This window comes from Oreochromis aureus, linkage group 6, assembly GCF_013358895.1.
Source record: "Oreochromis aureus strain Israel breed Guangdong linkage group 6, ZZ_aureus, whole genome shotgun sequence".
Lineage (NCBI taxonomy): Eukaryota > Metazoa > Chordata > Actinopteri > Cichliformes > Cichlidae > Oreochromis > Oreochromis aureus.
This window is the reverse complement of record NC_052947.1, coordinates 42878798-42906286: the sequence shown is the minus strand read 5'-3', so window position 1 is coordinate 42906286 and position 27489 is coordinate 42878798. Positions and strand designations below refer to the sequence as shown.

General features: G+C 47.7%; 1 protein-coding gene across 1 annotated transcript; it reads right to left on the bottom strand.

Annotated features, from left to right (window-relative positions):
- Positions 1 to 179: 179 nt before the first annotated feature.
- LOC116317609 (son of sevenless homolog 1) lies at positions 180 to 26274 on the bottom strand. Its single transcript, XM_031736435.2, has 22 exons — positions 25644 to 26274; positions 22141 to 22266; positions 19880 to 20011; positions 19638 to 19802; positions 19278 to 19487; positions 18994 to 19137; positions 18806 to 18916; positions 18328 to 18426; positions 17659 to 17786; positions 14041 to 14702; positions 13528 to 13609; positions 12030 to 12146; positions 11778 to 11881; positions 11376 to 11598; positions 11176 to 11295; positions 10915 to 11077; positions 10675 to 10792; positions 10349 to 10521; positions 9335 to 9451; positions 8975 to 9248; positions 1775 to 1896; positions 180 to 1398 (listed from the first exon to the last, which is right to left on the bottom strand). The coding sequence occupies exons 1-22, from the start codon at positions 25728 to 25730 to the stop codon at positions 832 to 834; spliced, it is 4044 nt and encodes a 1347-aa protein (XP_031592295.1). The 5' UTR covers positions 25731 to 26274; the 3' UTR covers positions 180 to 831.
- Between the last annotated feature and the right edge of the window lie 1215 nt (positions 26275 to 27489).

The window sequence follows — 27489 nt, the reverse complement described above, 5'->3', positions numbered from 1 at the left end:
TGCTTCATAGGAGGTGGAGGAGGTGCTTCATCACATTAGGATGTGAGGTCGACAGGATGAGGTCACCGCTGCTGTTGATCGATCAGTGATCAGAAAATAGTCCATTGTGTTGAGGTGTCTGATTTTACCTGATCAAAGCAGGGTGATCGTGCTTATTGATCATTCAGGGACTTTATTGGTGTCGTTTCAAATGTACAAACTTTATTTAGAGTTTCTCATTAACAAACAGGAAGTGGACTCTCAGAGGTCACTTATGGAGGCGGAGCTTCACACAGCGTGGAGCTGAGAGCTAGTAGACTCGCCTGCTTAGCAATGATGAGGGCAAAGGTCACAGAAAATGGTGAGGAAGCCAACTATGTGCCTACAGGCTTTATTTTGAAAATCTTAAGGAAACGCCTCTCACTTCTTAAAGAGGGAGAAACCATCTTACCTTCATCATTACACCTGGATCAGGCTCCACCCTTTTAACCTGCTCAAGGTGATCGCCCCAATTACAAGATGGTCCCCCCCCCACGCTCAGCGCAGATGGTGCAGGCCCACTGAGCGTGCTCAGCAGGTAAAATAAAGACGTGAATTCCAGGTTTCTTCGAGCTCAGTGAAAGAAATGTTTATTCCCTTGTTTTTGTTTACATCATTAATAATGACATCACCACCATCACCATCTTCTTCATCAGGTCCACCTGAACCACTGCAGTACCTGTGTGGCTCCAGGCCAGTACCTGAGGGTCTCGTCCCTCTGAGGTCTGAGCTCAGAGATTTTCAGAATAAGAGCACATTTTTGTTTTACAGTCAGTCTCAGTTCGAAGCAGTCGGAGCGTCCTGATTGGTCCATCACACATTTTTACCTCCTTCTGATCCAATCAGCTGTAGTGTTAGCTCCGTCTCCTCCACAGCCTGTCCAATCACCTGTCCCTGAACCTTCTGGATCTCCAGGCTGTCCAATCGCACAGAGGGCGTGTCCAACATGGGGGCATGTCCAACAGAATCCCTCTTGTATGTCTTCGGGGGGAGTTTGGGAACACTGTGGCGTGGAGGCACAGGGGGGCCATCCAAGGTGAGGGGAGGGAGTGGGGGGAGGGGTGGAGAAGGCAGGGGTAATTTCCTGGAGGTGGGGGTGACAGGAGCAGGGGGTGAGGAGGACAATGTGGTGGGGGTGGAGCAAATGGAGGTTGGGCCAGAGATGTTGGGGGGGAAGAAAGCCTGAGGCAGGAGGTCACAGCGGGGACGACCCTGAGGGGGGGGCAGGAGGTGCAAAGGGGAGCTGAGGGGCTCTCGTGGAGGCAGGGAGGGGGGGCTGTCAGGCGGTGATGATGACAGTGACGAGTAACGAGAAGGGTGGAGCTTACAGGTGGGCTGACGAGGTGGAATGGCGGGGGGGCTGTCCAGCTTTGACAGCATCTGTGAGGGAGAAAGGGGGAGGGGTCAAACGTCACATTCAAATTAACCTTTATCATGATTAATTTGAGTAGGCACCTTCAGACAACAGCCCCGCCTCCTCTCAAACCACAGACCTTTGTTTACATTTACACCATAACAGGACGCCAACAGGTTGACACAGTAACACCCACAACAACAAGGTGGAAGCTACACGTCTGGGCTGGAAAAGCCACAGAACCACAGGAAACGCTCCTCCGGGTCTACAAAGTAACGGCTTGAAGCTAAAAACAGGTTCTAAGAATTTGGTGGTTGCTGCTCTGTGATACACAAAGAACAAAAGGAACCCTGAAAAGTTCTCGCAGTCCAAAAGCTCCTCAGGTTAAAGCAAAGAGGGTACCTTGGAGGGGGAAGACTCAGCAGGAGCCGACTCCGGTCGTCTGCGGGGAGGAACAGGAGGAGGAACGGGAACATCCTCAGAAGCCCGACTGAAGCTCACCATGGAGGAGACCGAAGAGGACCCTGAAAGCAGCCAGACAGATGCTGTTAGAACCAGGAGAACCAACAGGAGAACCACACAGCAGCCAGCAGGCAGATTGGTTTGTTGCTCGTTAACTTTACACTTTAAGTACTTCAGGGCTCCAGAGTGTGACCAACTTGGCTGCACATGTGACCTAATTTCTCAATGCTGTGACTGAAAAAAAAGCTGTTTGAGTAAAAAGTCTCTGTGTGGTCAACAACAGACACACATTATGCCCATATTGTGGTTTAAACCAATCAGAGATGGTCAGGGGCGGGACCTCTCTGATTGGCCGTGGTCCAGATATTCCTGTAGGCCTACGTGTGTACGTTTGAAAGTGTAGGTCGATAGAGAGAAGTGAGTAGGTTGAATAACGCGATTCATTAAATCCTGAATTGATATTTAAATATAAATGTATTTTGCCAGAAACACCAGAATCTCAGGTTGAAGCTCACAAAAGTATTTCAACAACCACCAAACAGCTAAAACAGAAAATGAGAGCAGGTAAGCTGATTCCAAAAAAAGACGTAAACACAGAGCGGACCCAACGCATCAGAATCAGTGAGATGTCGGCTTTCTCACCCGACGGCACTTCACATTTGATAAACGTTGTCATGAATTCCCTCTGACTTTTGCTGTTTTGCTTCCACCACAATAAAAACTTCCTGCACAGCTCTCTCTCTCTCTCTCTTAGTGTACTTCAAGAACAGTTTCCCATCTCAAATGTCTGTTTTCTGCGTTATTCGTTCGCACAAGTCACGTACAACCACTGTCGGCCACTGTGTATTTGTTTTTATCCCCCCAAAAAAATGACCTCTGACAACAAAGTCTCATTTCTGCTGTTCAATAGAGAATAAATGTAAACTTTTTAAAATGATGCCAAATTGCAAAACTCTCAGCTGTGTCTCTAATCAAACCTCTGTAACTTTGCTCTGCTTCCCTTCAGCAGCATCAGGTCATGTTCACATGTTGATTCATGGTTTTCTTCAGTTTTTGTTCTACTGCAGAATATTTTTAAGGTTATCTGCTATAAAAAGCCAGGCCAGGAAAACCTGCTTCATGTTTTTCAGGGTTCGTACGCTTTTTTCAGGGTCAAATTCAAGCACTTTTTAAGCACTTTCAAGGTCCCTTTTTAAGCTTTTCCAGCACACAGTTGCAGCAACTGTGACGTTCACTAGTACAACTGACACACAAAACAAAACGACTACACTACACACTAACTACACAAGACAACGCACTAACTTGAGACTCCAAACATGATAAACATCACAAATCTCTCACGTATCAAAACTCACTCTCTCTTTTTCCGTATCATTTTTTGATTGGTCGACATGGTACATTTTTCCACCAATAGGGAAGGAGTGTTTTTTCTTTTTTCACTCACAAGCAATGTTCCCTCTAATGTTTCATGTGTCTGAGCGAACACACAAACTCCCTGAGCGTCCCTTGGACCACTGTGAGCGACATCAGACGTGTGCACTGTGGTCGCGCCAGCATCTAATCCATCCAAGTTACATGTTTAATAAAATAATCAAATTACAGCATTTACATTTATGTTAGACTACTTTTAATTAACTGCTTTAGCCCACTTACAATGAAAATGTAAAAAATCCTGTTCATGACCTGTGTAGTATGTTAACACTATTGGAAGTAAAGATAACTTGAACTCCAATTTCGAAAACACAACTTTCTTTTTTCTTATTTTTTTCATAAAGCTCTGACTTGTATTATGAGTCTGTGGTCTGGGAGAGAGTCTGTAACTCTGTCTGCCAAATACAGGATATAATGACCAATGTTGGCCAATTAATTATATAGTTACTACTTCAAAAAAGTAACTCAGTTTGGCAAACAACAAAGTTTTTTGCAGCTATTTTTTTTTTAATGCAGCCAAGGCGTTTTTAAATAAACATTTCAAACTATTTACAGAACAATCAGCTGTTCTGCATCAAATCTGATGCCACACAAATTATTTGTGCCACTCCAAAAATAATTTCTGTCCACTATGAGATAAAGGAGAACAACAGCCTGATACCTGCAGGCCTGACAACAGGAGATGTATCACTGCTGTAACACCTGTAACATTCAGCAGCCGCCTCATTGTTCTGACACACACAACAAAACTATTGACTACACTACACACTAACTACACACTAACTACACACTAACTACACAAGATTTGTGCTAAACGTCTCAAATCTCTCACACCTCAGAACACCGCCGTCACTCCTAAAACTTCCCCCCTCCCTAAACAACTAGATGCCACGTTGCCATATCATTTTTTGATTGGTCGACACGGTACTTTTTTCGACCAATAGGAAAGGGAGAGGGGGGTGGAGTTTGTTTTTGCTCACAGGCTTTCGAGCGTTTTCCTTATAAAACGCCGTTTTTACCGTTTCTTCCCGCAGTAAATATAAACAACGATAGTATTCAGGAAGAAAACCAAACATTGCAGATATTTTTATCATAACTCTGGTTTTACGTGGCCGATCAACACAATTTAAAAACTGGTATAAAGTCCACACTTTTTCCGTCAGTTGTTCCGTCTGTCCTGCTCACATCTCCAATGGTTGGACACGTTGTCATAAATGTGGCTTCACTCCACATCAGCCACGCCGCTTTGCTAGCTAAAACACCGGTGTCGGCACATAAGGACGCTGTCATAGCCTGTCAACAACGTTGATTAGCTGCGCATATACGAATGTGAATCGCATCATTGGCTGGACTATAGGATAAGGTGGCATCGTTCTAATCCCATACAGGAGCAGCCAGTCACTGACTAACACTGCAAAACAGAATTGTTAAAGTTTTCATTTTAATTTCAATTCAGGTTAGATTTTTTTTGTGTGCAACGCAGATTTCCTGTGCGCAGAGACCGTGCCAGCAGTGCGCAATTGCGCACGTGCGCAGCTTAGAGGGAACACTGCTCACAAGCAAAGCGTGTTTGCTAGCGCTCTCCATAAAAAACGCCGTTTTTACAGTTTCTTCCCGGAGTAAACGCCACTGTTTTATTCAGAAACCCCCCAAAAACATGGGTTTTACGTGACAATTTAAAAACTGGTATATAGCTTGAAGTCCACACGTTCGACCCAAGTTGAAATGGAGACTCTGGGTCCGTCGACCCCAGAGGGTTAATCAGAAAGCCTTAAGTTAGCTAGTTATGTATCGGGCTAATGTTTAAAGCTTTCACTTGAGTAAATTAACTCACATTACTGCTAAGTAATGTTAGCTAAGTTCACAGCATATTCTGTAATAGCACTGCCATACTGCATCACACTCAGTGCATTTCAATCATTTCTCCAGCGAGTTTGGTAGCTAGCAAAATAATAACCATAATTTAAAAAAAATAGCATGTGTAACGTACGCGTACTGGAAAATTATTTACTAGCACTCACCTATCATGCGACTGGAGAACGCAAACTCCGCCATTGTTGTTTTCCATCAAACACTCATTAAAACAGCAACCTACAGGTACAGTTAAGCCCAAAATTATTCATACCCTATGCAAAAATTGCTAATTTCATATTTTTGTCTATGGAAAGATGGACTGAGAAAACTTTGGTTTCAATCCATTTTAGTTATGGCAGATTACAAACCAATACACCAAATCTGGTTTCTTTGCTGTTGACTTAAAGGTTACATAATCAACATTTTAGGTTTTTATGCATGTCCATAATTATTCATACCCCTGTATGATCATAGAATGATCATGGAGTTTAAGCTATTGTTGGGTGTCAAAAGTAGGGGTCATCATTATTAATGCCAAACCTATAACCCACTACCCTTATGCAATCCCTTTTGCACCCTGTTATGTCATAAACTGAAATAAATTTAGTGACTGTGTGCATTCATTCTCACTTCATGGTCAACAGTCAAACCATTGACATGGCGAAGAAGAAGGAACTGAGTGAAGACCTTCGGTCGCACATTGTGAATGCACACAAGGATGGTAAAGGCTATAAAGCTATAGGAAAGCAATTTCAAGTGCCAGTGGCTACGGTACAGAGCATTATCACCAAGTTCAAGAAGTTCCACACTGTAGAGAATCTCAAGGGGCGTGGCTGGAAACCAAAGATGACATCAAGATTGTCAAGAAAAGTTGTGAGACAGGTCAGCAATAATCCTCGGATCACCACCAAAGCTATCCTGAAAAACTTAAGTGACTCTGGAACCACCATATCAAGGCAGACACTCCAGCGCACATTGCACAATGAGGGCCTCCGTGGATGCCGGCCAAGGAAGACTCCACTCCTCCAGCCTAGGCATGTAAAAGCCAGACTAGCCTTTCCAAAAGCACATATCGACAAGGATGCAAGCTTTTGGTTGTCGATGCTGTGGTCTGATGAGACAAAAATGGAGCTTTTTGGCCACAGGGATGTGGCCTTCGTTTGGAGAAGGAAAGGTGAAGCGTTCCAACCGAAGAACAGTCCCGACAGTCAAGCATGGTGGTGGAAGCATTATGCTTTGGGGATGTTTCTCTGCCAGTGGGCCTGGCAATCTAATCAAAGTGAATGGCATCATGAAAAAGGAACAGTACATGGAGATATTGGAGGAAAACATCAAGCAGTCAGCAGAAAAACTTGATCTGGGGCAGCAGTGGATCTTCCAGCAGGACAATGATCCTAAGCACACAGCGAAAGTAGTCAAGAAATGGTTAAAGGACAATAATGTGACTGTTTTGGAGTGGCCAAGCCAGAGCCCAGACCTGAACCCGATCAGAAATCTGTGGAGGGAGCTTAAGAAACGAGTTTCAGCAAGAAGACCTTCTAACCTCAATGACTTGGAGACCTTCGCAAAAGAGGAATGGGCAAAAATCCCTGCTGAAGTCTGCAGAAACCTGATCAGCAACTACCGAAAGCGTTTGCAAGCTGTCATTGCAAACAAAGGCTATGCAATTGACTATTAATCATGGGGTATGAATAATTATGGACATGCATAAAAACCTAAAATGTTGATTATGTAACCTTTAAGTCAACAGCAAAGAAACCAGATTTGGTGTATTGGTTTGTAATCTGCCATAACTAAAATGGATTGAAACCAAAGTTTTCTCAGTCCTTCTTTTCATAGACAAAAATATGGAATTAGCAATTTTTGCATAGGGTATGAATAATTTTGGGCTTAACTGTATGTTAGCGCACTCATCCCCGACTATCCGAGGGAGGGGCGGGGTCACATATTGAAACAGACCAAGGGAGCCCAGGCGGGGAAATTTTGCTTTTGCGTCTCATTTTATTTCTCTATCTGATAAGAAAACAATTCAATCAGATAGTTATTTATTGTGAATGAAATACAGTTACATTTTCAAGCACTTTTAAGCGCCACATCTGAAATTCAAGCACTTTTCAAACCTTGAAAAGACAACATTAGAATTCAAGCATTTTCAAGGATTTCAAGCACCCGTACGAACCCTGGTTTTTGTTTTATTCTCAGTTACTTTGACACAAAGGCATCTGCTGTGATGTTCACACCTCTGATGAAGTCTCACATGTATCAGTACTGATAAATGATCAGAATTATATTTCTGACTGTCTGAGGCAAAATTTCCCAGATTCAAATCGAATCGAATCAATTCTAGAAATCAGTGACATCCTACTCATGATGCTGTAGAGGTGGTAGATGAAGACAGGTGTCCCAGGCCTGCCTGCCATGTTACCCTCAGCTGATTGAGGAACTTTCTAACTTTCCCTTCAGGATTCACTGTGACTGTGTGCATGGAAGAACAGCAGACAGAGCACCCATCCAAGCATGTCAGGTACTCAAAGACGAGTCCTGTTCCAGCGAACAGGTACGAGTGGAAGTGAACTCAGGTGAGCCAGACGGTACATCTCACCCTCGTCCCCAAAACCAGTTTACGGAGCCTGAGAGCGGCCTCCCAAGACCTCGGCCATCATGTGCTGCCTGAACCACGAGACGCTGGAGTCCAACTGTATCCAGATGGAAAATGGACTCCAGTCTTTTTACAGCACAGCCGGTGCAGAGACAGTAAAACAACAACAGCTGCCAGCTGACAGTTTCTATGGAGACAAACTAATACCATGGGTGTGATGTCATGCACAGGTGAGACACAACAGGAAGTCTAATCAATATCCTCTATACCAATGAGTAATCAATCACAATGCAACAGAAACCTGAAACAGACTGAGACAGGTGAGAGACAGACAGGTGTGATGTGTGAGGCGCAGGTGAGCTATGGAACAGGTGTACGGAGAGTCAGGAAGGTCATACTAACGTGGGCCGTGCGGCAGAGACACCACAGCAAAGATGCTGTCGCAGGCTGCAGGTGAAGAGGAGAAACACTGTGAGGAAGGGAGAGGAGGAAGAAGAGTGGTGACATCAACCTGCAGAGAGGAGACGCGAGGAGAGGAGGCGCGATGGGGGGAGCGCGAGGCAAGGAGGCGCGATGGTGGAGGCAAGCGTGAGGAGAGGAGGCGTGATGGTGGAGGCGAACGCGAGGCGAGAAGGCGCGATGGTGGAGGCGAACGCGAGGAGAGGAAGCGCGATGGTGGAGGCGAGCGCGAAGAGTGGAGGCGCGATGGTGGGGAGGAGCGCGAAGAGTGGAGGCGCGATGGTGGGGAGGAGCGCGAAGAGTGGAGGCGCGATGGTGGAGGCGAGAGTGAGGAGAGAAGGCGTGATGGTGGGGAGGAGCGCGAGGAGAGGAGGCGCGATGGTGGAGGCGAGAGTGAGGAGAGAAGGCGTGATGGTGGAGGCGAGCGCAAGGAGACGAGGCGCGATGGTGGTGGCGAGCGTGAGGAGAGAAGGCGCACATGAGGAGAGGAGGCGCGATGATGGAGGCGAGCATGGTTAGACGCATGGAGAACGTCCTGAAGCGCAGCACGAGGGTGGAGCCAGCAGGTGAGACAGGGTGACCGCAGGTTGTCGCCGCCTCATTAAGACTAAGAGGCTTGCTTTGTGTCTGATTGGTCCTGCTGCTGGCGTGACCTGTCAGGGCCACACAGGTGGACACACAGCCAACAGGAAGCCACAGTTCCAACCCAAAGACAGCCAATAGGGTTTGGTGGTCACATGTGTGGTCAATAATATTAGTGGGCAGGCTCAGTGTCAGTGTAAGTGGGCGTGTCTTACTGGAGTGGAATGGGCTGCTGGGTCCTTGCGGCGAGTCGAATACGCTGCCCACATCTGTGGAGCTGGAGGCGGCGGAGGCAGGGGGCGGGGTCAGGGGGGTACGGGGAGAGTTGGGGGCAGAGGCCGGCGTCCCCTCGGACTCGCTGTCCGGGATGCGGCTGTAGCTGATCTTCCTGGGCTCGTTCTGCAGCGGCGTCGGGTGTCTCATGGTGCCGGGTCGGGCCGAAGTGGGTCGGATCCCCGGAGACTTCAGAGGATAGGTGTACTTCTTCGCCTGCAGCAGGTGAGTTGGTTCGTGTCATACACGTCACATGTAATGCAACACGTAACATGACAAGATGCCACCATGCTTGTACTTACAAATCGAGGAGCCGATCGAAGCTGCCGAGGTTCGATCTCCAGAGACTTGTGGAAGAGATAATCACTGAAGTCCTTCTCCGACAGGTCGCCCATTGGGTTCAGGTTCTCAAAGAACTTCTGCTCCACAAAGACAAAACAGATACACGTCAACAACAAAAGACCACGCTCCAACCACATTTCATTGGCTCCCTGTTAAATCTAGAATTCAAAATCCTGCTCCTCACATACAAGGTCTTAAATAATCAGGCCCCATCTTATCTTAATGACCTTGTAGTACCATATCACCCTATTAGAGCACTTCGCCTCACACTGCAGCAGGCCTACTTGTTGTTCCTAGAGTATTTAAAAGTAGAATGGGAGGCAGAGCCTTCAGTTTTCAGGCCCCTCTTCTGTGGAACCAGCTTCCAGTTTGGATTCAGGAGACAGACACTATCTCTACTTTCAAGATTAGGCTTCAAACTTTCCTTTTTGCTAAAGCATATAGTTAGGGCTGGACCAGGTGACCCTGAATCCTCCCTTAGTTATGCTGCAATAGACGTAGGCTGCCGGGGATTCCCATGATGCACTGGGTGTTTCTTCTTCACTCTGCATTGAATCATATCTGTTCTTAATCTCTGTCTCTCTTCCACAGCATGTCTTTATCCTGTCTTCCTTCTCTCACCTTAACTGGTCGCAGCAGATGGCCCCGCCCCTCCCTGAGCCTGGTTCTGCCGGAGGTTTCTTCCTGTTAAAAGGGAGTTTTTCCTTCCCACTGTCGCCAAAGTGCTTGCTCATAGGGGGTCATATGATTGTTGGGTTTTTCTCTGTTTTCTACTGTATGATTGGAGGGTCTACCTTGAGGCGACTGTAGTTGTAATTTATATAAAACACCAGAACAGAGCAGCCAGTAATTTATTTACATTTGACTCGCTCATCAACAGCTCACCGTGTCTCCCTTTTTGTAACCTGATTGTACTTCGCACATTTGTTGTTTTCTTTTGTGTGTAAACAGGAAGTGAGGGTGTGTGTCCTCACTCTGATGTCGCCCTCCACCCGCAGACAGTACGGCTGGTTCTGGTACTGCTGGATCTCTCCGGTGATCTCGGCCACTTTCCGTCTCTTGCTGAAGTTGATCAGATCTTTGCCGTGTCTGTGCAGGAAGTCGGGGTTTCCCTCCTCCGTTTTCAGGATGTTGGTCAGGTAGATTCCTGTCTCACACACACACACACACACACACACACACACACACACACAGTTATTTGACCTTTGAGCTGCATAGTTATCCCTTAGAGATGGGTGAGAATTGAATCATTGATAAATTGATTGACTGATAATACTTATAATCCCAAGGGAAATCATACCAAAGAAGGGGACGCAGGGGGGGTTGATGGAGCGCAGTTTAGCCAGGTACTTCTTGTAGTGGTCCTCGCTGAGCTCATGAGCGTCCTCCAGGATTTTTCTCTGACGACTCGGAATTTGCTGCAACCATAAACCGACAGACCCATTTCTTCTTCTTCAAACACATGATGACACTCACATTCTGTGTCAGCAGATTAAACTCAGATCCTTCTGGTGTCAAAGACATTCGTGGTCATTATTACCTCAAAGGTGTGATCCAGTCTGTACACGGGTGCAGAGTTCATGGCGCTGACGACCTCTAGGACGCCATTGAAATTGTTGAGCTCCTGAAACACCTGCAGGATTTCGATAATCCGAGAAAAGACGGCGACGCGTTCCTCCAGGTTCTCCGTCTCTATGATACACCTGCAGAGAAAGTACCGCTGACATCAGCCTGACTTACTTATGGAGTTTAGTTACTGCAGACTAAACCCCGCCCCCCGTGATGCCAAAGTAAGGCTTACTTTTCAAACCACAGGGTGAGGTTGGTGGTGTGTCGGATCATCCGTAACAGGTTGGGCGAGTGGATCTCTTTGTCCTCTTTGGTCCAGACGCTGCCGACCAGCTCAGACGGTTGCACCGCCCTGCAGGTGGAGGTCAGCGGTTAGATGGCAGTGGGACAGGTGTCAGACTGGTGCAAGACAGGCGCAGGGCGGCATGTTACCTGTAAAAGTCAGACTCGAGCAGGGTGAGCTGGCGGGCGATTTCGATGGGGTGCAGGGTCATAAGGTCGAAGTGCTCAGTGTCTCCGGGTTTGCAGATGTGCCATTCGATGGGAGGAGGGGAATTCTGGAAGGTGATGCTGTGACTGGGCACGCTCACCTGGACCTGCTTCTTCCTTTGGATGATCTTGGTGATTGACTCCACCCACTTCTTCATCGCCTTACCTGCGACACATGACATAATTTCCTTGCTACAGCTGTTACACATTTACACTGACTAGAAGCTCTTATGTTTTCATGTTCAATTTTATCTTGTAAGAAAAGAATAGCTGACCTTTTTAAAACTGTGATTTTTGAAAAATCATTATCGTCTGTGCTCCACCTTTCTGAACACCTGTATGTACCTTTGACTGAAGCGATGAAGTCCTCCATCTCGCTCAGAAGGAGAGGGTCTCTCTCAAAATCATAGAAGTGATGTTCAACCCAGTGGCGACAAACATTCAACACTCTGCAGGAGGACGAGGAGGACGAGGACATTACTAAATTAAAGTCACATCAGACTTTTTCGATTTAATCCAAACTCGAGCAGAATGTAAACAAAACTCAGAACAGGTGTGAGCAGGTGTGACTCTTGTAGCAGGAGGAGCGCTCCCTACCTGAGCTGAACAGGTTGGACAAACTCTTTCCGGAACCGTTTGACTTCAGCGCTGGGTGGCTGTTCTCCTCCCTCCGTCTGATTGGCGTCGGCCGGCTTTGGCTCCGGGATCTCAAACCTGAAAACATCAACATCACAGAGCTGAGAGCAGCAGCACACCTGTTGAGATCAACAGGTGCGCTACTGCTGTGACCTCCCCACAGTCCACAAGAGGGCAGGAATATCGTCAAAATTCAGCCCATTGAAAGATGGTTTCCATTCCCAAAATGGAGAAAACTGGAACCATTAACAGAAGACCTCTGCTCCTCCTCCACAGCCCTGCTCCTCACTCTTTATTTGCTCCGATTGTCTGTGAAGGTTCTCAGTCCTCCAGGTCATCGTCGTCTAAGGAGCTTGGAAAGAAAAGCGTCTGGACTTCTTTTTTTTAAAGATTTAATTTAATTATTACATTTTAAAAACCAAAGCTCTTACGGAATAATTATGGCACAAAGTAAATATCTACACCTCGTTATAATACGATAAGTTATTGTGACTACAGGAACACACAGGTGTATATTCTTGTATCCGTGCCATTCCAGGATAATTTCATCTGGACTTCTTTAAGTTGCTTGAAGTTTCATCCCAGAAGCTTCTTTAGTTCTGAGACCAGATGGTGGAGAGTCCCAAATTTAAGCCCTATGGGAGTGTGCCCCAAGAGGGTCATGGACCCCCTATTGATCCTCTACACAATCACACGAGCATCCAGGTCATCGTAGACCCCTAACCCCTGTGAAAACAGGTGTGGGTAACAATCAGCCAAGGTTTCAGGTGAACTCATTGTGAAACCTAGCCCCACTCTATCATGTGCCTTACTGAGGTCAGAAGGCCCAGTATGTGAGTGGGCGTTAAGGCGTCTGGGAAGGATCTCAGACTGGATTATAGATGGCAGACAGTTGGTGTGGTAAGCCCCGCCCTCTGTTTAAAGATGGTCATTCACAGTGGACATGGACGCTTCTTTCACTCCAAAAGAAGAAAAAAGAGGAGTGAAAGAAGCAGCTATGTCCACTTCTTCGTCTTTCCACACTCACACCTGTTTTCACACCTTGGCTCATGTGATCAGGCAGATGATCAATAGTGGGTCCAGGACCCTCTTGGGGCACACTCCCATAGGGCTTAAATCTGGGACTCTCCACCAATCTGGTCTCAGAACTGAATTCAATTCAATTCAATTTTGTTTATATAGCGCCAAATCACAACAAGAGTCGCCTCAAGGCGCTTTATATTGTACAGTACTGAAGAACTGAAGAAGCTTCTGGGATGAAACATCTTCAAGGAACTTAAACAAGTCCAGACGCTTTTCTGTCCGAGCTCCTTCAATGTGCTCCGATTGGTTCTCCACACTCATATGAAATTGCGTGTAAACAATATGTGTTGCTAGGCAACCAGACATGACCTGAGGTGTACAAATGAGCCCGTCTGCTGTATATATGGTTCTATTTGTTTAAATGATAAATACTCACCTCTCTATGAGCAGGTCCAGCAGCTCCCGAGGTTTGCAGAACGATCTGTAGGTGGTCAGAAAAGTCCGGACAAAGTTTGGATCTGAAGGAAAAAGCACGAGCTGATTAGTGAGGGATCAGATCAATCAGCCTCTACACCAGGGGAACTCCAGGCCTCGAGGGCCGGTGTCCTGCAGCTTTTAGATCTCACCCTGGGTCAACACACCTGAATCACATGATTAGTTCATTAGCAGGCCTCTGGAGAACTTGGAGATGTGCTGAGGAGGTCATTTAGCCGTTTAAATCAGCTGACATGTCTAAAGCCTGCAGGACACCGGCCCACCCCTGAGCTCCACCTTAAGCCACTACACCTGTACTCATCATGTTCTCATTTTCAGATATATGACACAGTCGGTGCCCACATCGCCCCCAAGTCTCACCTCGCCGCCACGAGAGCGTTGAAACTCAAGCTACAGGTCAGGAAACTAAAACAGCAGAAGTACGGCATCTCACATGTGTGACATCACACCTCACCTGCGTACATGTGGAAGGTGAGTCTCTCGATCAGCTTCAGGACAGTCCCCGCCTTGATGATGGGAATGCCGGACTTGGACTGGACGTTCTCCTCGAACACGACGTTCTCCTCGGAGTCGGGCTCGGCAAAGCGGTACACCTCGGCGCCGGGGAGTCTCATCTGCTCTTCCTTCTCCTCCTGCAGCATGGCGGTGTCCAGCATGCGCTCCAGCGTGCTGCGGTACTGCAGCGAGATCAGCGCCGCCATCCAGCCGTTCTTCTCCTCTGCAGACTTGGCGGCGAACACCACGCTGTTGCCGTCTTTCAGGATGATCTCGAAGGCGTGGCGGTACTCGCCCTCCTTGTCATCTTTGTCGTTGATCTGAACTTTGCGCATGAAGAACTTTTCTTTGAGACGGTACTCTGCGGTGGAACTGGCGCCAGGCAGTCGCGGCGGGCCATGATTAGACTTGCAGCAGATCATCAGGCCGTCGAACAGGAAGATGTGGCGTTCGTGTTTGGCGCCGACGCGGGTCAAGGTACCCTCCATGATGAACTCATTGCAGCACTGGCCAATGTCCTTCCCCTCCCAGCCGTCGATGTTCTTTTGGATCTCGTTCATCTTCTTGATGGCGAGGTGCTTACCCTTCATCTGGTGGCAGTAGAAACGGCACGCCGACTCGCTGCACACCGCCACGCAGGAGCGAGAATATGGAGAAGAAGAAGAAAAAGAGTTAGTGAGGAGGACGGAGAGAGCCAGAGGGGGCGGGTCTCTGTGTGATTTCAGTGAGAATCACATTTGAGGAAATCACGGGACTTTCACAATAAAAGCAGCAGCTGTATAGCAGCTCTTGAAGTTATGAGCTAAGGTGAGAGTTGCACGTTTCACTTCCTGTCAGCTGCTGCTTTCTTCCTGTGCATCACACAGACATACGTGATCAACATTTTTGATCAGCTACCGATTGCTAGATTATTGGAAGTTAGTTCACTGCTAACAGAGCTGCTCACTCATCATTGGGTTGGTTTTCTAGACACGCATGTGACGTCAGGGTAAGTGCCAATTGGCCGAGGAGGTCAGACTTTGTACAAACCAGCAAAGCTGCAGCGACAACAGGAAGTGAGGTCACAGCAGGCCGACTCAGACCTCAGCTGGGACAAACCGCCACGCTGTGACAGAGACACAGTGACATCATCATTAATGAGCATGTGTATTATCAATGGCAGTACTGGGTTTCTGATCAACGTGTGAAAAACACAAATGTGATGGCATCAGGGTGTGACCCCTGCAGGCGTGAGACAGCAGCGCTGATCAGATGCATTGATGACCCAGCAGGTCTGATCGATTGGACGACCTGAGAGTGGACGGACTGCTGCTTTATTCGCTGAGCCTGTTGTTCCTGCGAGCTGCTCACTAATCACATTACAGCCTAAACCCCCGAGGTATGTGGAGGCGGGGCTTCACTGGGCTGCACCAGCATCTCGACCACAGTTACTTCCCTCGCCACAACAGGGCCTGCCTCCAACACCAGGCGTTTACCTACTGATATTTATCTGCCCCTACCAGTGACCATCCGTATAACGCTGAACCCATTGGCCAGCACCGGGCTTCATCTGCCACCATCGGCTTTCATGCATATCTACCCTGTGTCACCCTCTCTACCCCACGCCATCCACCTGCCTCCATCCACTTGTCCTTAGTCATTCATTAACAGCCTTATCTACATGATTTGTGCAAGGATCCATCCAGCTGTGACTTTCAGCTTTAATAAGACGTTTAAAAAAAGTAGAGCATTAAAAAAAGCTTTAAAATATAAACTCGTCAGTTTCATTTGTCACAGAGTAATGAGCGCCTCACCTGAGCACCAAGCACGTCACCCAGTTAGCTCTGAGCATGGCAGCAAGTGCTAAACTGTCGATGACTAAAACCTGACGCCTGCACTTAAGTCTCAGTGGGACAGATTTAAAAATCTGTTGTTCAGAGTTATGAAATACATCTTTGTCTAACCAGCAATGGATCCAACTGCACCACCAACCTCCATCTCCCTCCACCGTGGATGATCTGATATCGTCGTGTTGGTGTTGTTCCCAGATCAACATAGTAAATGTTGTTCCAGGATCAACATTGGAAGTGACCAATCAGAATGTTGTGACGTTATTCTTTTGCGCGCCAAGCCATTCGTGCATTTATGAAATTCCAATGTTGCAAGGACAATATCAATTCTGCTTAGCGTTTATTAAAGGGTCAGGGTCAGGGTCCGCTGATCGGCAGACAGAGGCGGTTTCTCGCAGCTTAAGTACAGTTTTTTGTTTTACGGCGGTTTTTCCCGAAGTCGCAAAAGTATGACGTCACAACATTCTGATTGGTCACTTCCAATGTTGATCCTGGAACAACATTTACTATGTTGATCTGGGAACAACACCAACACGACGATATCAGATCGTGCCTCCACCGCCTCCACCTGCCTCACAGGCTGATATAAATCTTTTCCAGTTTGTTTCTCTGTGAGCTACGGAAGCTCTTCTGTAACTTGTCAGTGAGGAGATGGAGGACGGCGGTCTTCGCCATATTCAGGTCAGTTTATCAGCCAGACAGGTGGTGCTCAGCCACAAAGGGAAACACCTCCACCTCCTCAGAGTTAGGGTGGAATGAAAACTTCTGTGCTCTGACCAATCAGAAACAGAGATTCGGACGCCGTTTCCTGCGGGCTATGGAGAAGAGGGAGCATGCAGCATGCAGTTCAAAGCAGCATCCCTGCTGGTGGGCGGGGCATCAGTTTAACCACACTTCCATTACATTTCTCTTTTCATCATTTGTTCTGAGCTGATGCTGAACGCTCCACGTCTCAGAGACTTAAAACCAACCAAATCCCCTCGTTAGCTGTTGGCTCCTTAGCATCGACTGCTACAAACAAAAACACTTTAACAGGTCGTATCTGAGCCACCGCTTTTCTCCATTTTACCTCCACCGCTCTTTGTCTACCACCATCATGCCTGCAGGAAAACACAGAGAGAACAAAGAGAGGTCACCTACGTCCTCATGTCCACCTGCCAGTCATCCGACCGTGGATCCTCCACCCGCTTGTTCGTCGTTCAGTGTAATAAAGGAGAAACTTTACTGAGCGGGCGGCAGCAGCAGCTTTTCCCCCCTCTCTCTCTCTCTGAGCTCTTTTCTTTCTAACAGAGAACAATAAGCTGCCCTCGCGCTTACGCCACTTCCTCCAAACACCACCACCACCCCCCACCGGCGACCCTAACGAACCCTCCCCTCCCCATCCTGCTCTATTTTGGTCCAAAGGGAAACGCAGAGGATGGGCGGAGTCCCACCCACAGTGTTTGTGCAGAGTGCGAGCTGCTGCCGAGTGCCAGGCAGTTACAGCTGAACTTGGCTGGTTCTGGTTCTGTCCTGGTTCCGCTCCGCAAGAGCTCACACTCAGGTGTGAAGGCTGACTCTTTGCCATGAACAAGTAAAGGAGCAGTCCTCATGTGGTCTACACGCCTGACGCTGATTATTAGTTATTGATGAACAGGTAAAGATCAATAACCTCCTGTCGGTCACAAGGTTCTTATTATCATTTCTACTCATGCCGTCTGCCCTTCCATCAGCCACGTGTGTGTCTGTGTGCGTGCAGGTGTGCGTACCTGAGCCTCCTCTTGGCCAGGCTCCTGGAGCAGATCCTCTCCATGCTGCTCTGCAGGTTGAGCAGAGCCGTGATGGCCTGTTTCAGACACTCTTTATCCTCGTCATCCTGACTCTTCTCCTCCAGTTGCTGTGGAAACAGAGGGGGGAGGGGCTAACTACCTCCATCAGACAGAGAACCAAGAACAAAACCTGTGCTGTCCAATCAGAGTCCAGGACCCCCTCTGCCCCCCTGTGAGCCCTCAGCTGTGAAATAATCTGCACTACATGACTGGAGGTATTTCAGGGATTTGCCCTCAGAGGAGCAAAGCAGCTTACGGCCGCAGTGGAAAGTCCCAGACCTGGACCGGCTCCACGGGAGACTGGCGTGTGCCATCACTGGACCTGACTGGGTTCACCTGGGACCAGTTTCATGTGCACAGCCACTGCCGGCCTGCAGGGAACGCTCCATGGCGGGATACTGCTGCGTCATAAGGCGGTGCTATGACCAGGTGTGATACAGGTATAGTGTGTGTATAATGCAGGTTTGTTACAGGTGCGTTACTGGTGCACTTGTGTGTTGAATCTCTAGCCCTCGGCATCACCTCTGTTGATCTCTGCAGGTGGAAGCATGCAGAAACGCGCAGCAGGATTTAACACACATGTACAAACATCACTGTCAGGAGACTCACCTTGAGGATCTCGAACAGGTGCAGGCAGTGGTAAACAGGTGTGAGCAGCAGCCTGGGCAGAACGTACTGAACGGCCTCTTTAAAGCCCTCGCAGATGGACTGCAGACAGACAGACAGACAGACAGACAGACGCTTTATCATCAGCTGTCACGTGACCCGCCACACACGCCGATCTCTATCAACACGTTGCACACCTGAGCAGAGGTTCGTCTCACATGAAAATCAGCTGACGGTGCACCTGCTCGTCTGTTTGTCTTATGACATCAGAGGAAAGGTGGCTCTGACTGTGAAAGCACTCGCTCATTGGCTAGCGACTTGTGATTGATAAGTCGTTAGCCAACGAATGTGCAGGAAACACTACAGGCTTTATTTTTTTATTTAACTGATCCCAGAACCTCAGAGCAAAGAGGTCAAAGGTCAGAAAGGTCTGCTTTCACCTTCTCTGACAGAACCATTGTAATCAGAGTACTGGCCTCACCTGCAGGTGGAAGGAAGCTCCAGGTTTGGACACCTGACTGAGGAAGTGTTCGTGGAAGCCAGAGCGCAGGATGTCCTGAGCGTACGTCTCATACGGGTCGAAAGCCAACTCCTGCCAATCAAACCTCACGTCAAATTCTAAAGCAGACGACCGATCGATCAAACGATCAATCGCACAGGCGTACAGACCTCAGCCAGGTCCTCGAAGCAGCTCCCCACCAGAGGATGAGGACTTCCCTCACCGGTCATCTCCACCGTGTCTTCAATCAGACCGAGCAGCTTCACCGTTACCTCGTGGATATCCAGGATCCGACTGAAGATGCTGTCCACATCCTGCAGTCGATCAGAGACTCATCAATTACACCAACTCGAGAATGTCACGGATCAAACACATCACCGTCACTCAAAACAGTGTACAGATCTCATTTATCACCAATCACCAGACCAGTTAGTGATGTCACCGGTGGACGTACATGCTGGGAGAAGAGCATGGAGTTGGAGTTGAAGGGCTCCCTGAATACCCTGATGATCAGGTTGAGCTGCCTCAGGTACTGCCGACAGTCCGCCATGAAGCTCTTCACCAGCTCGTAGTAACTCTGCTCCTCACTGGCTGATGGCTCCTCATCCATTAGCGGGAAGCCGCTGATGTCCTCCTCGTCCTGGTGGAACATGTTCATCAACACCTGCACAGCAACACACAGACCTACAGGTGAGACACGCAGAGCTTAAAGGTTCCTCCAAACCATGAGACGGACTGAGCGGCTGCACGGTGTGGAGCTTTCTCGTGGACTGTGTTGTATTTTGCTGTGTGCGTGTGCGTGTGCGTGTGCGACCTTGTCGGCACACATGGCCACGGTGATATCCTGCTGGGAGATCTCATAGTGTCGAATGTTCCTCACGTAATTTCCCGCCAGCTTCAGGATGTCCGCAGAGATGTACTCCAGGACGGCGACCATGTACACGGACACCTGGTGGTCGATCTTGTAGCCCAGCACCTCCTAAAGCGCAGCACCGTGGTGAACACACTCAAGGCATCATGGGAAATGTGTGTAAGCCATATGATGAAGAAGTGTACCTTGAGCAGGGGATGGATCTTATCAACAGGCAGCGCCAGCGGGTTCCTCCTCCTCCTCTTCTCAATGGCGCTCTGAGCATCACTGAGTGCCCACTTATCGATCGGGTGAGGAAAACTCTTCTGCACGCGCTCCTGGAGAGAAAAGGGGCGGGTTCAGGACACGAAGTGGACTCAGGTAGCCTGCACACCTGGGCTGGGCCAATATGAACCAAACAACACCTGATCTGAGCAGGGCTGTGCGATATGACAAAACAAAAACATCTTTCATATCATATGCTATTGTTTGTTTCATGGTGACACAGAATCCACTGTTTATGGATGCGGGCACAGAGAATCCCAGCATGACCAGTTTAGACGAGGCAGAACCAGGTAGCTCCGAACAAAATGACCAGTCCAAACAAATCCACGACCTTATTCCTAAACGAGGGCCGCCTCTGTAGCACGGACACGGTTTGGTTATGAAACGTCTGACACGGACCAGAAAACTGTACGATGTAAGTTCTGGCACAAACCGGCGCCCACCTCAGACTCAAACAGCACAAAGCTCTTCTCAGGTGACAGAGAGTGGAGAGAGTTTACGGACGAGAAGCAACAAAGAGCCGTCAGGTGCTCCAAACCAGCCTCAGACTCAAACGCTAGAACGGGCGTTTCCCCGCAGCACGCCGTGTAAGAAATACTCACAAAGAAAATGGCGGCCGTTACAACTTCTATCTAAAAGTAGATGGTTTCATGCATCGGTCAGAACACTCAGCTGAAAACACCTCACACAGGTCGAGTTACAGAAAAAGCACATTTAGTGACAGACAAGGTTATTGGGAGATAACTGGGTCATATCGCACGGCCCTAGATCTGATGTGGTGTCTGGGTTGAAGCCATGGGTATAGTTGATCACACGGCAGAGCACACCTTTCCTGTGCTCTGAGTGAATGAAGGGAGCCAATAACCCGAGGTTATTCTGTCCATCACAGCTCGGTTACTGACGGATCTCTTGATTCAACTTATTTATATAATCACAGCAACAGTCACCCAAAAGCGCTTTACGCTGTAAGGTAAAGCGCAGTACAGAGAAAATTCTCTGTGAGCAGGCTGACGGTGGGAAGGAAAACCGTCCTTTCAACAGGGAGAAACCTGCCTAATGAGCTAATGATAAGCTCCGTCTGGCTTCACAAAAGTACCACAGAGTGGATTTTACAAACTGGAGACTCTGACTGTACTCGGGCGTTTCTGGAGAACCGCCTCCTGTCCTAAATCCTTGATGTCATCCAAGAACCTGAGTCACATCCATGATTCAGACGCTGAGCTGTGCTGTGGACGATGAGGAAAAACAAAGCAGTGCCATGACGACGTGACGCATCGGGTCAACTGACCCAAAGGAGAGGAGTGCGATGTTTAGTGAGCAGCAGGCTGGTGGATTCTGCACAAACCACAGATGAACCTGCGAGCAGCTCTGGGACCACTGAGGCGAGGAAGAACGAGTGCTGGGAACACGCAGGCGCACGATGAAGATGAAGTTATTGCCATCAACACTTCAGGAGACGTGGGCTGAAACGGTGCGTTCTATTACTCAGGTCCAGCTCAGGTAACGGCACCTGTGCGAAGATCAACCCTCGGTGTTCACACCTGCTCGGCAACAATCACAAGGAACCGGGACGACGAGTGGAACGCAGTATCGGTCACAGTACTGACGAGTACTGGTATCGAGAGGTAGTACTGACTTACATCCTTACACCTGTCCAGGTGTGCAGTGCAGCCGGTCGGCAGCTGTGCTTTTCACTAGACCAGCTGCTGCTCGGTCACATGACCAGCACTTACATGACATCATGTCCTGTCACATGATGCAGCCTGAGGGATCAGGTGACCTCTGTGAGCGCGATCAACGGATGGCACCTGTCACCAAACACACAGTACACACAGGATATGAGTCTGAGAAGCGGTCAGGGGTAAAAGGTCAAAGGTCAGGGACCAAAGGTCAGGGATCAAAGGTCAAAGGTCAAATATCAGGGATCAGGTTGAGGTTTGAAAACGCCAGCAGCATGGCGTTTTGTTTTTTTTCCCCAGACAGCACCTCGTTACGTCACCGCAGCTGCCGATCCCACCTCGGCCTCACAGTGATGTCATCATCAGGAACTCATGTCATTGGCTGTTCAGCTGCTTCCAGCTGACTTCTGACGCAAACATCAAAACTTTATTTAAATGTTAAAAATGACAGTAAACACAGAAAGAACCTGGTGTGCATTATTGTTAGCGTGCGTCCGTCTCACCTCGACGTCCTGGCACGTGCGTGGCTGAGCCTGACACAGCATACTGAGCAGCTGCAGGATCAGCTCCTCCACGTACTGCAGCGCCTCCTGCTGGGACACCAGGTTAGGATGCACCTGGTTCAGTACCTGCACACACACGCACACACACAGATCAGTCATAGCGTCACTGATAGCTCGTGGCTTCCTGACAGTTACTAATAAATATATGCTGGGCAGCTCATGCCTGCAAACTTTACAAACGTCTCAGCGTTCACAGATTTTAGATATTTAAGTTGGAAGGACGAGACATTTGAAATCAGGAATTCAGGTCATAAATGTAGAATTAGCTGCTGTGAATGTGATTGGAACTGGACATTATTATTATTATCATTATTACTATTACTACTACCTTCCAACATAAAGCGCCCTGAGGTGACCGTCGTTGTCATTTGGTGCTTCATAAATAAAACTGAAATCCTCACTGCACAGTTTTGCACAAAGTGTAAATACCAAACGATTGTTAATATTTAATACTTTGGTATTTTTATTACATTTTAATTTTAATATTATTGTTATTTTCTTTCTTTGATATAGGTGTACACTTTCTGATGGTCATGTAAAGTTGTGGAAGAATTTCATTACAGGTAAATGTTGCTACACTGTTTCTCTGTATATGACAATAAAACTTGAAACTTGAATCCACGATTGTAAATGTGATCCACTCTGGATCTGGAAATGGGACACAGGTTGCTGATCTGTTACGCAGCACACGCTCTGGTTCTGGGTCAAGCTGCTGAAACTGATTCAGGTGATTGTCAGTGGAAAGCCTGCCGACGCTCTGAAGCCTCAAAATGCTGTCTATATGACTGAGCTTCACTCTGTGAATGCATTTCAAAATGAAATGTAATTAGATTACAATCAGACTGTCTGCTGCATTTAAAACGTGATTTTAAACACATTTAGTTCCGTGTCTTAAAGTCACTTCAGCCTCCGCTTCACTCAGATTTTCACATCATCCCCAAGATCCAACTGTGACGCACGTTTATCCATCAGGGCGACTGAAGCAATAAGACAGACGATTGATCATCGATCAGTGTGAAATGTTTGCAAGGAAACTGACAGACTGACAGCATCAGTGTCCACAGACATCTGACTCTGATGTCACCGCTGCCTCTGTCCTGTTATACTGGCAACTGAATGACTGTAAAAGCTTCATGTTAAGTAACCAACAAACTAACATTAATCTGGGACTTCAGTTTTTTTTTTTAAACAAACTGCTGCAGCAGATTTTGCTCCTCTGTGCGTGTTGGCAGCAACTATGAAAGAGGAAACCAATCAGAGGGTCAGTCAGCTGCAGCGCAAGGGGAGGAGTCACAGAGGAACTCAGTGTTTATTGAATAAAACCTGCCAGTTATCAGGTTACGTTCACAGAGTCTGTTACCATGGTAAGTGACTCAGAGTTGAAGTTACCTCATATCAGGGATAACAAACTCAGAGGAGCAGCTAAACTCCTGGAACACCTCCTCAGGTGAGTCTCACACATACACAGCAGCTACCTGAACACTACCAGTTCTGTTTACATTATACATGCTTCCCTTAGGCAGTATCATCAGAAGTAGGGCTCGGCCATATCATACCGTTCACGGTAATACCGGTATAATGTTAGGCAATGGTAAGAAAATGAAATATCGCGATAGAACATGGGTAAAACGCGCATGCGCAGTGCCTTTATTGTCATACGCACATGGCAGAAAAAGCATGGCGGCGACGGAGAATGAGAAGGGCGAAAGCGGATCGTTGAATGAAGCAGATGAACCAGAATTGGTTTGTAAAAATGGTGCAACTTCAGTGGTGTGGCACTGGTTTGGCTTTCGTCCGTCAGATAAACACCAGAGCACATTTTTTGGTAGAGCATGCAAGCGGGCCGTCGTTATTACCGAACCGATTTTATGTGGTACACGGCGCTCAAAAATCTGTCAAAAAATGTTTTAGTACGACTTTGCTAAGCTACAAAGCCGAACCGCTTGATGGATCGTCGGAACATTACGACTGCCATAGTCAGGAGCCTCGCGGAGTGATACGTACTGTGCTTCAACATAATATTACCGTATTGTGTGTGTATAACCTCTTTTTAAGTTTTGTGGATATTATACATGGTTATGCTGAGGATATGTCGGCCAATTTCCACTGGAAATGCCTTTTGGTTAAACTGTCAGCGAGGAATTTGCATTTGCACTGTTACATTTTTATATAACTTTAATGCACATAAAAAACAGCTGCTTGTGTAAGTGGAAATACATTGATGGGGGTTTTTGCACTAATAAAGTTGTGGAGTTGTAAAGCATTTTGTCTCGCGTCAGTTATATCGTTAACGCAAATTTTCAAATATATATCGTGATAAATATTTTTGGCCATATTGCCCTGCCCTAATCAGAAGACATAGCATACATTTTCACTGCTATGCAGATGACACGCAGCTCTATCTGTCCATGAAGCCAGGTAACACACACCAATTAGTTAAACTGCAGGAATGTCTTAAAGACATAAAGACCTGGATGGCCGCTAACTTTCTGCTTCTTAATTCAGATCAAACTGAGGTTATTGTACTCAGCCCTGAAAATCTTAGAAATATGGTATCTAAGCAGATTCTTACTCTGGATGGCATTACCTTGGCCTCCAGTAACGCTGTGAGGAACCTTGGAGTCATTTTTGACCAGGACATGTCCTTCAACGCACATATTAAACAAATATGTAAGACTGCTTTCTTCCATTTGTGCAACATCTCTAAAATTAGAAATATCCTGTCTCAGAGTGATGCTGAAAAACTAGTTCATGCATTTATTACTTCCAGGCTGGACTACTGTAATTCTTTATTATCAGGAAGTAAAAAGCCTTCAGTTAATCCAAAATGCTGCAGCAAGAGTCCTGACAGGGACTAGAAAGAGAGAGCAGATTTCTCCTGTTTTGGCTTCCCTTCATTGGCTTCCTGTTAAATCCAGAATTCAAAATCCTGCTCCTCACATACAAGGTCTTAAATAATCAGGCCCCATCTTATCTTAATGACCTTGTAGTACCATATCACCCTATTAGAGCACTTCGCTCTCGCACTGCAGGCCTACTTGTTGTTCCTAGAGTATTTAAAAGTAGAATGGGAGGCAGAGCCTTCAGTTTTCAGGCCCCCTCTTCTGTGGAACTACCATCATCATCCTCACTCCTATAAACTTCAGTGTGAGGTCAGACTGATTTTTGACGATGATGATCCTCTAAACAGGTGAGGACACAATGATCCAGGTATTTGTGGATCAGGCTCCACACAAGGCTCTGATGAAGCTCTAGTCATCATGGAGGTGGAGTTTCACCTGCCGACCACCGCGATGCTCAGTAACCACGATGCACCACAACCCGAGGGTGGACTCGGGTGAGACAAACACCTGCTCAGAGCACCGTCAGGACACACACAGCTCACCTGCACACACCTGACGGTCTGTCTGTGTCTCTCTGTTCGGAGTCGTGTGTGTGTTTACCTTTTCCAGTGAGGGCACCAGCAGGCCTCTCCATTTCGGACCGTTCTCTTCGCTGAAGAAGTCGTACTGCGGCTGCGCCGCCTGCATGGCTGCCGCTCCCGCGGGTCTGAGCAGCCGGACTCACACGCCCGGTTCGGTGAGCGGCAGTCCGGGTCCAGCAGGACGGGTGAAGCCGTGAAGCTCAGAACATCCGGGCCGATCCTCCAGAGCAGCCGCCCTCACTGCGACCATCCTCGGAGAGCTAGCCGTTAGCTCCGGGCTAGCAGCTGCCCGCGGCTCCACTCACCGGGAGCAGAACATGATGAACGGGCACCGGGACGCTGGGGACGGTGATCTGCCGCGGCGTTAGCCCGCCTGCTAGCGTTAGCGGCAACTCGGCAAACGGACCGACCGGCCAGCAGCTGCCGGGCAGCGGGCGCGTTGTTATCGGGCGGGCGGTGCGGATCAAAGACTCACCGACTCTTCGGCGTCGTGGCTTTCGCTTAGCGTCCGCTGCCCACACTATGTCCCCCTGACTCTCTCAGATGGCGCGTCCAGCCCCGGGCCCCTGACAGGCGGACAGTCCGTGAGCTAACGGAGGGCGGCTGTTGTCACCCGAGTCTGGGGAACCGTAGAGTAAGGGCTGCGCATGCGTACAGGGCGAGTCCTGACGTATAAGGGCGGGGCTCCTGGGCACGCGAGCGTGCTTCACTGCGCGTGTCACAGTGACGTTGGCAGCGACGTCGACAAGTGAGGACTAAAAATAAATAACAAGATTCCAAATTAAACAAAAAAATGAAATATGAAACAAAAATATTCAAAATTTATCGAAAAATAAATAAATACAAAACTAAAAATAACACCAAAATATCAAAAAGTATACAAAATCTTAAGAATTCTGTAAAAATAAGAAATTATACAGAATACAGACAGCCAGAAAATATGTACAAAAGAAAAATCATTTTTAGATATGTGTGTATCAGACATAAGATGAACTGGCCCCTGCTGGATTTTACAAAGACTCAGACAACCATCAGCCCCGTGGAAACAGAAATGTCGACCAACTGGAAGATGAATCAGGACCTGAGGATGATTTACAGCAATGACTGTTCTGACTTCCTGATAGACGCTAATATTTTCCACAGATCCAAAGATCTCTCTGTTTCACCTGCAACACTGAGCTACACCCAGAACCTGATGGAGAGATTATATATTATCTAACCCGGTAACACCTTGGTATCTGGAATAGCTGTTTAACCTGCTGCCACCATGATCTGACTGGATGGCTGGATTCAGACAATAAATGTGGATATTTTAACCCTTTGCTGTCCACAGGCAGCTGTAAAGGAGCGGTGGGTATTTAAAATAGCTTTTAGCTTAAGGCTGCTCTCACTGGAATGGTGCATGGACTGGTTCTTATATGGTGCTTTTCTAGTCTGAGCACTCAAAGCACTTCACACAGCTTGCCTCATTCTTCACACAAGCACTTTTTTCTGTGCCCTCATCGGAGAGCGCCTTCAAGTCAGTATCTCATCCAAGGATGCCTGACATCAGATACCTACCCACCTTCCAGATTAGTAGGTGACCTGCTCTACCACCTGAGCCACAGCCACCCCAGTGAACCCAGAAGAGGACAGAACAGGGACTGTGCCCACCCTCCCAGAGCTGAGTGGAAATAAAGGCTCTCATGTTTCCTGAGAGGCTGCTGAAGATTTTAGGGAACTTTTAATGATTTATGTGTTTGAAAAAATAACAAGTTTTCAGCATGAACTGAAGATGATGACTCTAAGCACAGGTGAGAACATCAGCTCTTCCAACTACCCGGGTCACATGGTTCATGTTACAGGTGAAGCAATGACAGACTTTT

Bases quoted from the DNA above. Each gene is read 5' to 3' on its own strand.
- LOC116317609 (XM_031736435.2), bottom strand. From the start codon at position 25,730: ATGCAGGCGGCGCAGCCGCAGTACGACTTCTTCAGCGAAGAGAACGGT. The intron at 19,138-19,277 runs GTACGTCCACCG...GATCGACTGCAG, and splicing joins CCATGCTCTTCTCCCAGCAT to GATGTGGACAGCATCTTCAG. The intron at 13,610-14,040 runs GTGAGGTGTGAT...TTTTTCCTTCAG, and splicing joins CACCTTCCACATGTACGCAG to ATCCAAACTTTGTCCGGACT.